The following is a 14,058-nucleotide window of genomic DNA, read 5'->3' as shown; positions in this document are numbered from 1 at the left end:
AAGTCGTCGAATTGTAACTTCCATTATCAGTGTTTGGTGGGAATTAGCCATCTGTAGTAATTTTTAGACAGCCTACCAGCATCAATAAAATAAAATTAAAAAAAACCAAAAAATGTGCCACTAAATTGGTAATTGTTCCCTGAATATGGTGAAGATCTAGGCGCAGAAAAGTAGAGATGAGGCCATACAAATATTGTCATCTAATGCTTGGTATCAAATTCCTTTTGACTCTGTGTGCTTGGATTCTGAGTTCCCATCTGTATGCTAACAAACTGGGGGCAGATTCCATTTTTGAATCTGAAACTTACATAAAACCTCAAGATTCTTATAAAATCATGATTAAATATTGCAATTTTATTAAACAGTTGAGCTTGACTGCTATGCTTATCATTTGAGACTGACCCCCAAAACCCCCCTCACATGCTCTTTCATGGCACCCTCCTCTATTTATACCCATATCCTTTCTCTTTCACTTCCTCATCAATATCAACCTCTCTCTCTCTCTCTCTCTCTCTCTCTCTAGCGCTCTTCCTTTCTCTCCCTCTCTAGCCTTTGATCATGGCTTGTGCCTCTGATACTGATGAGCTATTCTCGGGCCGGTGCATTTGGGTAAACGGCCCACTTATAATCGGCGCAGGTCCATCGGGCCTCGCCGTTGGAGCCTGCCTGAAGGAGCACGGCGTCCCTTTCGTCATCCTCGAGCGGTCAGACTGCATCGCCTCACTCTGGCAGAAACGGACTTACGATCGCCTGAAACTCCACTTACCCAGAAAATTCTGCCAGTTACCTAAACTCCCATTTCCTGAAAACTACCCTGAGTACCCATCAAAAGACCAGTTCATTGAATACCTAGAGTCCTACGCAACTAAGTTTGATCTCAACCCTCAGTTCAATGAAACAGTGATATCGGCCAAGTACGATGAAGTTGGGGGGATTTGGAGAGTGAGGACTGTGAGTAAAAAGACTGAGGTTGAGTACATTTGCCAGTGGCTCGTAGTTGCTACCGGAGAAAATGCAGAGAGTTTGATTCCTGAATTCGAAGGAATCAGGGACTTTGGTGGGTTAAAAATGCACGCTTGCGATTATAAGTCAGGTAAAGACTTCGAAGGGAAGAAAGTTCTTGTTGTTGGCTGTGGAAATTCTGGCATGGAGCTCTGCTTAGATCTCTGTCTGCACAATTCTCGGCCTTCCATGGTTGTTCGTGACTCGGTAAGTAAATATTCATCCCGTGTGTAGTTTTCTCTTCCGTAATAAAATTTACAGTATTGATTGAGTTGCTCTTTCAGGTTCACGTATTGCCGAGGGAAATTCTTGGGAAGTCGACTTTCGAGCTGGCTGTTACGCTGATGAAGTGGCTTCCGGTGAAGTTTGCCGATAAAATTGTGCTGGCCCTGGCTAGGATTGTGCTCGGCAACGTAGAGAAATATGGGCTCAAAAGGCCAGATATTGGGCCTTTAGAGCTCAAGAACACACAGGGAAAAACCCCTGTTTTAGACATTGGAGCTCTGAAAAGGATCAGATCAGAGGAGATCAAAATTGTGCCTGGAATCAAGAAATTTTCTCCTGGAAAGGTCGAGCTTGTCGATGGAAGAGTACTCGATGTAGATTCCGTTATTTTTGCAACTGGGTATAGTAGCAACGTCCCATCTTGGCTTCAGGTAATTTACATTTTTGTTTTTTTTCCCATTATACTATCATCCAATTGCGGATAGGCGCCATGCAGTTCCATTTGTCAGAAAACAATTATCTCGCTCTCTCTGAAGGATAAAAGATCTTAAAAATTTAGCAATAGAACCATAGGGTGTCCGTCCGCAGTTAATCCTTTTTTTTAAAGTAAACATGACAGTTAATTTAGTTAAGTTAATTAGTTGACATGGGTTTTTTGTGTATTTTCTCAGGGAAGTGACTTCTTTAACAAAGATGGGTTTCCTAAAGAACAATTTCCTAACGGATGGAAAGGGAAGTCAGGATTATATGCAGTTGGGTTTACGAGGAGAGGGCTCTCTGGTGCTTCTTTAGATGCAGTGAGGATAGCAGAGGACATCGGCAAAGTTTGGAAGGAGGAGACAAGGCAAGCAAAGCACATAATTGCTTGTCATAGGAGATGCATGTCTCAAATGTGATACAAATTTGCCAAAGTTGTGATCCTTGTTATGTGTAAAATAATGTAAGATTGACCCCCCCTCACAATAACTACTAAGAAAGGAGGCAGCCCGCTCTCAATGGAGCCCAAGTTTTGCAAAAGGAATGGGCTTTATGTGTACAGAGAAAAGGGAGAAAAAAAAAAGATGATGATGAGGCTTTTCTTGTTTTCTTTACCTTTACTTTTTCTACGTTTTTCTTATTTTGTTTGATCTTTGTTTAACTTTTGTTGACCTTTTGTACAATGATTTAAAGCATGATTTCTTGGAAAGACCATTGATTCTTTGTTGGTGTATATTTGATAGATTCATCAAGACAGACAGATTGAAGTTGACAGTCGTCAGGCTGACATCCTACAACATTAGTAACTATCCAAATCACAACTAATATGTCATTAAAAGAAAAGGGTTAATATATATTCTTGAAGTCTTTTCTGTTATGTCAAAACTCCAAAGTTGTGTGGTGAAGATCATAATTCTATACCCTACCATGTTCCTACAAGTTGAGAGTCTTTTCATGGGCCAAACTCAGACTCACACAATAATATCTTTTTTCTTCTTGAGTCAGTTTTAAATTCATGTCAATTGTGATGTTAGTCTGAGTGACTCTAGTATCATCTTAAAGTCATTACCACTGCATTAAAACTCCAAAATTATGATAAAGTCCAAGAGCTATATATTCTAAGTTTAAATGTGGATATTGTCTGCAAATTGAACTTACTACACCTTGCAGACAGACTCCCTAAAGAGGGTCAAAAGAATTTCACTTACGACATCTATGTTAGAAGTAATTTGTAATTCTCTAGTGTTGACGAGTATAGAGAAGGAATATTGAGAGAATGTTGTGATATTTTCTTGATCAATGAAAGAATACAATGGTCCCTTATATAGGGAGAGAAGGAGCTATACAAGGAAGTAATAATAATATCTCATGATTCTAGGAATCATAGTGATAGTCAACTATACCATATATATCTATAATACTCCCCCTCAAGTTGGCACACATATATCAAACATGCCTAACTTGCTAATCAACTTGGCAAATATCTTCCTCGTTACTACCTTGGTGAGTATGTCAGCTAACTGATCTTCCGAGTGTACATGAGGGACGGAAATGACTTTCTCTTCTAACTTTTCTTTGATGAAGAACATGTCTACTTCTACATGCTTTGTCCTATCATGCTGAACTGGATTATGTGCGATATCGCATGCTGCTTTGTTATCACAGTATAGCATCATAGGTTCTTTTGGAGGGAAACCTAGATCTGTCAGTAGTAATTTTAACCACAATAACTCTTGGATACTGACTGCCATTCCTCTATATTATGCTTTTGCGCTTGATCGGAATACCATATTTTGCTTCTTACTCCTCCAAGTGACCAATTTTCCCCCTACAAATGTGAAGTACCCTGATGTAGACATTTGATCACATATATTTCTCGCCCAATTAGCATCAGTATATCCTTCAACCTTCAGGAAGTCCTCATTTCTTTGAAACATGATTCCTTTTCCAGGAGCTACCTTAAGATACCTGATGATCTTCATAACTACCTGCATATACTTCTCCCCTGGATTATGCATGAACTGACTGACGGTACTCAATTCATATGATATATCAGGCCTTGTATGTGCCAGATACATCAATTTCCCCACTAATCTCTGATAGCGTCCTTTATCGACGGGCACTTGATCTGTTTCAACTTCCAACTTCACTCCTTCCATTGGAGTCTCTGATGGTTGACAAGCAGACATCCCAGTTTTATTTAGTAAATCTAGGGTATATTTCTTCTGAGATAGGAAGATGCCTTTCGATGACCTAGACACATCGATCCCCAGAAAATACAAAGTCCCCAAGGTCTTTCATTTTGAACTCCTGAGATAGGTGGTTCTTCAATGCCTGTTGTTCATGAGGGTCATTTCCTGTGAGGACCATGTCATAGACATAGATGATAAGTGCCGTAATCTTCCCATGACTCTTCTTCAAAAACAAAGTATGATCAGAATTACTCTGACTATACCCGAACTTTCGCATCGATCCCGTGAATCTCCCAAACTAGGCTCTGGGGGATTGCTTTAGTCCATACAAGGATTTTTTCAACTTGCAGACTTTATTTGTATGCTCAATCGGGATCTTATATCCAGGTGGGAACTCCATATACACCTCCTTTGTATGCTCAATCGGGATCTTATATCCAGGTGGGAACTCCATATACACCTCCTCCTCTAACTCTCCATGTAGGAAAGCATATCCAGGTGGGAACTCCATATACACCTCCTCCTCTAACTCTCCATGTAGGAAAGCATTTTTTACATCAAATTGTTGTAGAGGCTAGTCCAAATTAGTAGCTAATGAGAGTAACACCCGCACGATATTGATCTTTGCCACGGGTACGAATGTCTCCAAATAATCAATCCTGTGTGTCTGTGTGTAGCCTTTTGCAACTAGTCTCTCTTTGAATCTTTCAATTGTTCCATCTACTTTGAATTTCATAGTGTACACCCATTTGCATCCCACCCTCTTCTTTCTTACTGGTAACTCGGTTAATTCCCATGTGTCATTTTTTAATAATGACTTCATCTCCTCGCCCATCGCTGATTTCCATTTTGGATTACATAAAGCTTCCTACACACTGTTAGGAATAGATACAGAAGATAATTGATTCACAAAGGATTTGTTAGATGAAGTTAACTGATCATAAGACACATAATTACTCATAGGATATTTGGCTTTACTTATAAAGTCTGGATCATATGTGGGTTTGGGTACACCTCTATTTGCTCGATTGGGAAGTTGTTTTCTAGGAATAGAAGAAGGTGATACATGGGAGGACTCAATTTCAGGGATATCTGAAGTGGACGATTGGTTATTCGAGTCAGGCGGGGACTGCACAACTTTATTCGGCAGGGTTTTTGCTGTTGCCATATCAGGAAATGGCATTACTTCGATTGTCTCAGTTGCCGATGTTGGACTTGAAGTCAAAGTTAGGAGCACTTCTATTGATCTTATCTCTTCCTCACTAGTATTTCCAAATAACCGAACTTCCTTATAATGCTCCTCCTGAAGTTCAGCCCGTTCAAAGTACATAGTATCTTCATGAAATGTCACATCCATGGTGACAAACATTTTCTGTGTGGGAGGATGATAACACCGATAACCTTTTTAGGATGAGGTATACCCGACAAAAATACACTTGAGGGCGCGAGGTTCGAGCTTGTTCTGTTGCTTCTTTGGTAAGTGAACAAATGTAACACATCCGAACACCTGGGGAGGAAGATTTGGTATGGTAGGTGCTGAGGCAAGTTTAGTTAAGACGTTGAAGGGTGTCTGAAAGTCAAGAATGGCGGAGGGGATGCGATTCACCAAATAAGCATCCGAGGAGAGGGCTTCACACCAATAAGATGCAGGTGTCTTTGCCCTGATTAGTGATGCCCGAACAACTTCTAACAAATGGTGATTTTTTCATTCAGCAACCCTATTTTGTTGAGGGGTATATGTGCAGGTAGTCTGATGAACAATGCCATGAAGTTTGAAATATGCCTGTAATTCGGTACCAATATATTCACCGCTATTATCACTGCGAAGAACTCGAATGGTAGCGTTATACTGTGTACTGATCTGTTTATGAAATTTCTGAAACAAACTACTAACTTCACCCAATGCCGGTTGTAGCCGGGAGGTTTTTTTCTCCACTTCCATTGGGCAAGTCATTAGCCCATTCCCACGGTTTGACCAGGATTGTTCTGACGATTCCTGCCGTTTAGTACGGGAAGGAGGGCGCCATTGCTTGCGCCAGCTTATCACAGACGCCACTTTTACCGCTGATTCTACTTCCACTCAGGCTTTACAGAAGCCGAGCTTCTTGTTCGGGGATCATGTCGAGGACCCCGCTATACTGACTCTTGGAGAGGAGCACTGGCTGACTCTTGATGGAGGAGCTCTTTTATACATTCCATCAATTCCCCGCCAATATTCTTTTACCCATTTGAGGAGACAGGCCGTGAGGCGACAGATGTCCTGGGATCTTACTAAGGATGCTGAGCGAGTCCCGTGTGGATATACCTCTCATTCTAAGACCCCTGGTTCTGGCGGGTATCACCATATTCGTGGTCTTTGCCCAGGGATCACGGGCCTTGATACTGCACCCCCAGGTGAGACGTCAGCAGCTGCCTCTACTGTGGGTAATCGTCTGGCTCTTCTGGGGAGGCGATTACCTCCACCAGAGCCCAGATGCTATGGCTGGGCTTCCTCACTAGCCAAAGGGTGGTGGGCGCGCATGACTGATTTCGTCTTGGCGCGCTGGGAGAGGGATCTGAAGAGTAGTGGGTTATATGCACCCATACGAGCTACTATGTACGGAATCCCAGTTAGCTGTCGCCATTTCTTGGCTTTGCTGGAGACTTATATGCCCGATAGCAACACCTTCCTGACCAGCGGTGGTGAGCTAGGGTTGGCCTTGCACGAGATGCATTATGTTTCGGGTCTTCCGATGGGGGACTGTCCGTATCAGGTAGCGTTATACTGTGTACTGATCTGTTTATGAAATTTCTGAAACAAACTACTAACTTCACCCTTGGACTTCATAGGACACACCAATGTCATTCGAGTGCAATCATCAATAAATGTGACAAACCACCGTATACCACTTAAAGATAAAACATGAGAGGGACCCCATACATCAGAATGAATTAAATGGAACTAAACTTTTATTCATTGAAGGTTTAAAGGAAGTTCGATGACTTTTAGACAGTTCACAAATCTTACAATGAAAAACAGAACAATCAACTTTATTAAATAAACGGGGAAATAGTTTCTTTAAGTAGCCAAACGATGCGTGACCTAACCGACGATGCCATGGCCAAAGATCATCTGTAATTTTCTTCCTAGGGGTACTAGTGTTCAGGGTTGTGCTCTTCAACTCCAGGTCCAGGTAGTACAACTTTTCACGCCTAACGCCATAACCAATCATCCTCTTCGTCTGTATATCCTTAAAAATACAATGAGAAGGCCAGAAGATAACAACACAATGTAAAGCATTAGTTATTTGAGAAATAGATAATATGTTATAATCTAAGGATGGTACTACTAGGACAGAGGTAAGGTTCCTGGTGTTTGATAGATTAACGGGTCCTTTTCCCATAACGGGAACTGGAGCACCGTTAGTTGTGGAAACAAAAGTCTGATATGATGGGGGTAATACTAGTAATCATTTTTGAATTTGATGTCATATGATCAGTGACACCAGAATCAATCACCCATGTATTATTCAAAATAGAGACAGAATGTAAAGCTTTACCAGATGTACCTATGGTGGTGAGTAATCCTGAGGCATGTTTGTTACCTCCATCTGTGGTCTGATTTTTTTGGTGTGGAAACAAAAGTCTGATATGATGGGGGGTAATACTAGTAATCATTTTTGAATTAGATGTCATATGATCAGTGACACCAGAATCAATCACCCATGTATTATTCAAAATAGAGACAGAATGTAAAGCTTTACCAGATGTGTTAGACCCTAGAGGGGGGTGATTAGGGTCTTATGCTAATCTAATCCGATTAAATGCTAATTAAAATATATTAACAAGTTATCCTAGCAAGTATGAAATACAACAATGTATATGAGCTAGGATAAGCAATATGAACAACAAGATATATCCTAACAAAGAGATATAGGCAATGTATGTGCAAGGATATATAAACTCAAGGGTAAACAATCTAAACTAGATAGTGGGCAATATAATCAACAAGCAATATACAAAGGCGATATAAGATATGAACATAAAAGAAAGTGCGCCAATGCAATCACAAACAAATAATATGATGACGGAGTTCGGTCCCCACGACCTACGTCTCTGCTCCTCACCTCGAGGAGATCTCTACTATCACAACCGGGTTTTCTACGTTCACCCGAACAACGTTTACACCTCACAATACAATCACTATGCAATCACACCTCACACACTAAGTGTTGGTCCTAGCCCATGTCCTCCTCCTCAAGTGCTCAGTTACAACCTCTCCCTAGGCACGTCAACCGACACCACTCCTCTTGGATTCGACCCCGTCTCTCACCACACACTTCTCTCGGCGTACAAGTGTATTACAAGTGAATCCTCACAATTAGACACAATATAACAAATGATTGTTCTCTCTAACAAGGTGAGAACTCAATTAAGCACAACTCTAAGTCACAAACCCCACAACCCAAATTATACTATGAATGTAAATACAATAAGCTCAATGGTTGTGTGTGTAAACAAAGAGTAAATCAAATCAAATTAAACTAAACTCAATATAAATCTAGCTTATGGAAATTATAATCAAAATAATAAATTGCTAGATGAGTTTAGAAACACTTCTCTAAAGATGACAAGAGAGTAGGAGAAGAGTGAATGCTCAAACACCAAAGGATGATCTCCACTTGCTCTTGTGAAAGTTGCTTCACAAACAAAAACTCTTAAACACTCTTTTAAACAAACACAAAACACCCTTAAACTTGTTTAAACAATTCTCTTAGTTGGGTTAAAAGAGAACAGCAATAGGGTATTTATACCCACTCTAAATCTCAGTCAAAACCTCTAACAAAAGACAAAAACAGCCCCAGCAAACAGCTCAGAGAAATATCCGTTGGAAGCCAACGGATCTATTGTCGTTCGACCGGAAATTCTGTCGGTCGACCGATGGAGAACAAAAACTCGAAGGACTGTTCTGGACCATCGTCGGTCGACCGGTGCGGTCGACCGATGGAGCGCTCGTCGCGACCGCACGGTCGACCGACCAACTCTCTGCTGCATGGTGACGAAAGAACAAATGATCGGTCGACCGGTGCGGTCGACCGAAAACTGACATATGAAAATCTGATTTGCTGATTTTAAAATACTGTTTAAAAATATCAAATAAATTACAAAATATAAAACTTTGGGGAATGATTGTAGACATGATAATAAACATACTACAGTGACTGGTTATTAGAAAGGACTTCCCAAATAAAAAATATCATCATTTTACAAAATAGTTCAAAACATAAAAATATGAGATACTTGAATTTTGATGTTTTGACATTAACCAACTTTTGAAACTTTGTGAAATGTTTTTATAGACTTAGTAAAACATGTATAAACTGATATTCAAGTCTACAAACTAAGAATACAATATTTTACAATTGCATATTCTATGCAATGTTTTCAAAAACACAATAGAAATATGAACTATATAATTTCATATATATAATCATAAGAACTCAAAACACATGTATGTTATATAATATAATTATTATATGCATAGAACAAAACTTATGTATATATATATATGCAAGAAAACCAAATACGTGTGTGTATATGATATTGAGCTTAGAGTATCTAACACACATAATATAAAACCTAAACTAAATATACCAAAGCTTGATCTTGATCTTCAATAGGCTTGACTTGATATATTTGCGGATGAAGCTTGAACTCGATCTGACTTGAATGTGCATTGCTTCACTCCGACATTTCGCCAACCTCCTTTGGATATGATCGTTGAAGCTCTATTCCATCCATCCTCCAACTACGTTGTTTGTCTACAATACATAGGAATGCACAAACACTAGACAAACAACATTAGTGGTAAATTGTTTGTAAATCATCATCAAAACAAGAAGGCCAACAATCTCCTCCTTTTTGATGATGACAAACAATTTACAAAAAGGATATATGCATGAGAGGAAATGAATATATAAATTATAATTCACATGCATATAAACATATAAATTATAATTCACATGCATATAAACTCTCCCCCTTTGACAACATCAAAAAAAGGGGACAAAAAGAATAAGAGAGCGAAAGCTCCCCCTATCAATAAGCATGGGTGAGTATAAAACAAGTACATGGATTGCTCCCGATTGCTCCCCCTATCAAAATGCCTCATGAATATATGAAATGAAGATCATGGCAAACATATGTGAGCAAGCATAGATGGAAAATATGCTAAACACAACTCACATACATAAAAAGATAATGAGAACACATATAAATATGTCAATATGAAAATAGTGTCTCATTAACAAAAACATAAAGATCAAAAATAGATTTATTGATTCAAAAATCAAGAGAGGCAACTATATCTAGCTCTTGAGCTAGTATTAACCCATATGAACATTTTAGCATCCGGTAAACATGATTTGGGAATAAACACCCAATAATCCGGGGGGTTATATAAATACAAACCTCTCATCAAAACAAAACAAATAATCATGAAAACAAAAGATTTTATCAATTAAAAATTGTTTTCATATAAAAAGATTTCAAAGCATAATTTTCAAAACCAAGACAAAGAAGGATAAAAATATTAAAATTCTTAGTTGGAAAATCAAATTTATTTTGGTACCCAAGAACTCTTTGTACCAAAAGATTTAGGGACATGATCCCTATCATTTAAGCTCAAAACCTTAGGGTTATGAACCCTCTTAGGTACCAAAAGATTTAGGGACATGATCCCTATCATTTAAGCTCAAAACCTTAGGGTTATGAACCCTCTTAGGTATATGTGGTGCACTAACATGGTCAAAACAATATTCATTCAAATGACCATTCCGATTGCAATTTGTACAATGAAAGAGATCCATTTATTTTTATGGACCATTAGCTCGTGCCCGGGAATCATTTGCAAATAAAGATTTTCTTTTAAAATTATTTTACAAATGAGAAACATTCTTAAATAATGGTCTATTTGGAACATATTGCAATTTAGAAGCTTTTTGTATATCAAAACAAAATTTAGCAAGATGTCCAACCCTACCACAAACATCACATTTAAAAACATGTGGTCTATTGGAAGCATTTGTCAAATGAGATTTTCTTTTCAAATCAAAGCAATATTTGGCCAAATGACCAAAACGACCACAATGATCACACTTGAACACACTAGCATGCTTATGATGAACTTTGTGAGAATGAGCATGTGAATGTGTAAGTGTACAAGATGAAGAAGCTACATGAGATGCACAAGGAGCATTAGAATTCTTAATTAGTTTGTGTGCATCATAACAAAACTTAGCTAAATGACCTTGACGGCCGCAAATAGAACACTTATAAGTTTTGCTATACATGTGTGCATAATGAGTGGATGATTTTGATTTAGTCTTAGCACACATATCCATAAGCTTCTTATGATTATTAATGCATGTTTTCAAAGTTGAATCTAAGGATGAAATACTATTTTTCATAAGATTCAAATCTTCATTTTTAGGCACATATGCATTTTTAGAAGTAGAACATAAATAGTCATTTATAAAAGAAGTTGTATCATTCTTTATGTTCTCTACTTCTAACATGGCATCAATCTTAGCATGAGATAGGCTAGCAATAGATGAGATTAAATTTCCATTTTCCAAATTTAATAAGTCATTGCTTTCTTTAAGCATAGTATTTTCATTTTCAATGACATCAAATTTGGACACTAGCTTCTCATGATCGGATTTTAAATTATCATGCTTGTTTTTTAAATCATTAAAATCATTTTGCAATTTGTTAAAGGCATGCAATAATTTTTCACTAGCACAAGCAAGTTCATCACTAGATAAATCATTATCGGGTTCGAACTCGCAAACCTCACTAGGGCTATCGCCTAGTGGCCGTATGCATGAAGCTCCTTTAGAACTTAAAGCGGGATCCTCCAAAGCTTGTCGGATCGCCTCCAAGTCCCCTTGATGTGCTTCTATAAATTTCCAAAGTTTGTAAGCACTATCAAAATAAACAAACTTGTTAGACATAGATGAATTAAAAGTATTTAGCAAATATTCTAACAAAATATTTTTCATTGTAAACATACGATGATTATTTTTATTCCACTTGGATTTCTCCAAAGTGGGCACAATATAAGCATCATCTATAATTTCCCATAAATTAAAGTGTTTAGATTGAACAAAAAGTTTAAATCTAACACACCATTGGGCATAGGAAAAATTATCTAATCTAGGAGCAATATTAATGGCATAACCTAAACCATGCATATCCATAATATAAAAGGCAAGCAAGATACAAATAAAGCTCAAAATTAGATTAGCACAATAAGATAACTTGGATCTTTAACTCAAGGCGGTTAGTCAAAGAGCACCAAGCTCTGATACCAATTGTTAGACCCTAGAGGGGGGGTGATTAGGGTCTTATGCTAATCTAATCCGATTTTATGCCAATTAAAACTTAATTAATAAGTTATCCTAGCAAGTATGAAATACAACAATGTATATGAGCTAGGATAAGCAATATGAACAACAAGATATATCCTAACAAAGAGATATAGGCAATGTATGTGCAAGGATATATAAACTCAAGGGTAAACAATCTAAACTAGATAGTGGGCAATATAATCAACAAGCAATATACAAAGGCGATATAAGATATGAACATAAAAGTAAGTGCGCCAATGCAATCACAAACAAGCAATATGATTACGGAGTTCGGTCCCCACGACCTACGTCTCCGCTCCTCACCTCGAGGAGATCTCCACTATCACAACCGGGTTTTCTACGTTCACCCGAACAACGTTTACACCTCACAATACAATCACTATGTAATCACACCTCACACACTAAGTGTTGGTCCTAGCCCGTGTCCTCCTCCTCAAGTGCTCGGTTACAACCTCTCCCTAGGCACGTCAACCGACGCCACTCCTCTTGGATTCGACCCCGTCTCTCACCACACACTTCTCTCGGTGTACAAGTGTATTACAAGTGAATCCTCACAATAAAGCACAATTATGACAAATGATTGTTCTCAAAATAAGGTGAGAACTCAATTAAGCTCACTCTCAATGTCACAAACCCACAACCCTAAATTATACTATGAATGTAAATACAATAAGCTCAATGGTTGTGTGTGTACAAAGAGATAAATAAAATCAATTAAACTAAACTCAATATAAATCTAGCTTATGGAAATTATAATCAAAATAATAAATTGCTAGATGAGTTTAGAAACACTTCTCTAAAGATGACAAGAGAGTGGGGAGAAGAATGAATGCTCAAACACCAAGGATGATCTCCACTTGCTCTTGTGAAATTTGCTTCACAAACAAAAACTCTTAAACACTCTTTTAAACAAACACAAAACACCCTTAAACTTGTTTAAACAATTCTCTTAGTTGGGTTGAAAGAGAACAGCAATAGGGTATTTATACCCACTCTAAATCTCAGTCAAAACCTCTAACAAAAGATAAAAACAGCCCCAGCAAACAGCTCAGAGAAATAGCCATTGGAAGCCAACGGATCTATTGTCGGTCGACCAGAAATTCTGTCGGTCGACCGATGGAGAACAAAACACTATGAACTGTTCTGGATCATCGTCGGTCGACCGGTGCGGTCGACCGATGGAGCTCTCGGTCGACCGCACCGGTCGACCGACCAACTCTCTGCTGCATGGTGATGAAAGAACAAATGATCGGTCGACCGGTGCGGTCGTATGAGATACTTGAATTTTGATGTTTTGACATAAACCAACTTTTGAAACTTTGTGAAATGTTTTTATAGACTTAGTAAAACATGTATAAACTGATATTGAAGTCTATAAACTAAGAATACAATATTTTCATAAAATTGCATATTCTATGCAATGTTTTCAAAAACACAATAGAAAATATGAACTATATAATTTCATATATATAATCATAAGAACTCAAAACACATGTATGTATATATATAATTATATATATGCATAGAAACCAAAACTTATGTATATATATAATTATATATATATATATGAAGAAACCAATAAATGTGTGTGTATAGATATTGAGCTTAGAGTATATAACACACATAATATAAAATCTAAAACTACATTACCCAAGCTATGATCTTAATCTTCAATAAGCTCAACTTGGTACACGTTGCGGATGAAGCTAAACTTGGATCTTGAACTTGAATTGTATGATGCTTCACTCCAC

At 38.0% G+C, this 14,058-nt stretch overlaps 1 protein-coding gene across 1 annotated transcript; it reads left to right on the top strand.

Moving 5' to 3' along the window:
- Positions 349 to 2,430, top strand: LOC109850493 (probable indole-3-pyruvate monooxygenase YUCCA3). Its single transcript, XM_020420507.1, has 3 exons — positions 349 to 1,209; positions 1,287 to 1,658; positions 1,899 to 2,430. The coding sequence occupies exons 1-3, from the start codon at positions 559 to 561 to the stop codon at positions 2,121 to 2,123; spliced, it is 1,248 nt and encodes a 415-aa protein (XP_020276096.1). The 5' UTR covers positions 349 to 558; the 3' UTR covers positions 2,124 to 2,430.

Source organism: Asparagus officinalis, chromosome 7 (genome assembly GCF_001876935.1).
Source record: "Asparagus officinalis chromosome 7, Aspof.V1, whole genome shotgun sequence".
In the NCBI taxonomy this organism is placed as follows: Eukaryota; Viridiplantae; Streptophyta; class Magnoliopsida; order Asparagales; family Asparagaceae; genus Asparagus; species Asparagus officinalis.
The sequence above is the reverse complement of the archived record's forward strand: the minus strand, read 5'-3'. Positions and strand labels throughout refer to the sequence as shown.

Bases quoted from the DNA above. Each gene is read 5' to 3' on its own strand.
- LOC109850493 (XM_020420507.1), top strand. From the start codon at position 559: ATGGCTTGTGCCTCTGATACTGATGAGCTATTCTCGGGCCGGTGCATT. The intron at 1,210-1,286 runs GTAAGTAAATAT...TTGCTCTTTCAG, and splicing joins CCATGGTTGTTCGTGACTCG to GTTCACGTATTGCCGAGGGA. The intron at 1,659-1,898 runs GTAATTTACATT...GTATTTTCTCAG, and splicing joins ACGTCCCATCTTGGCTTCAG to GGAAGTGACTTCTTTAACAA.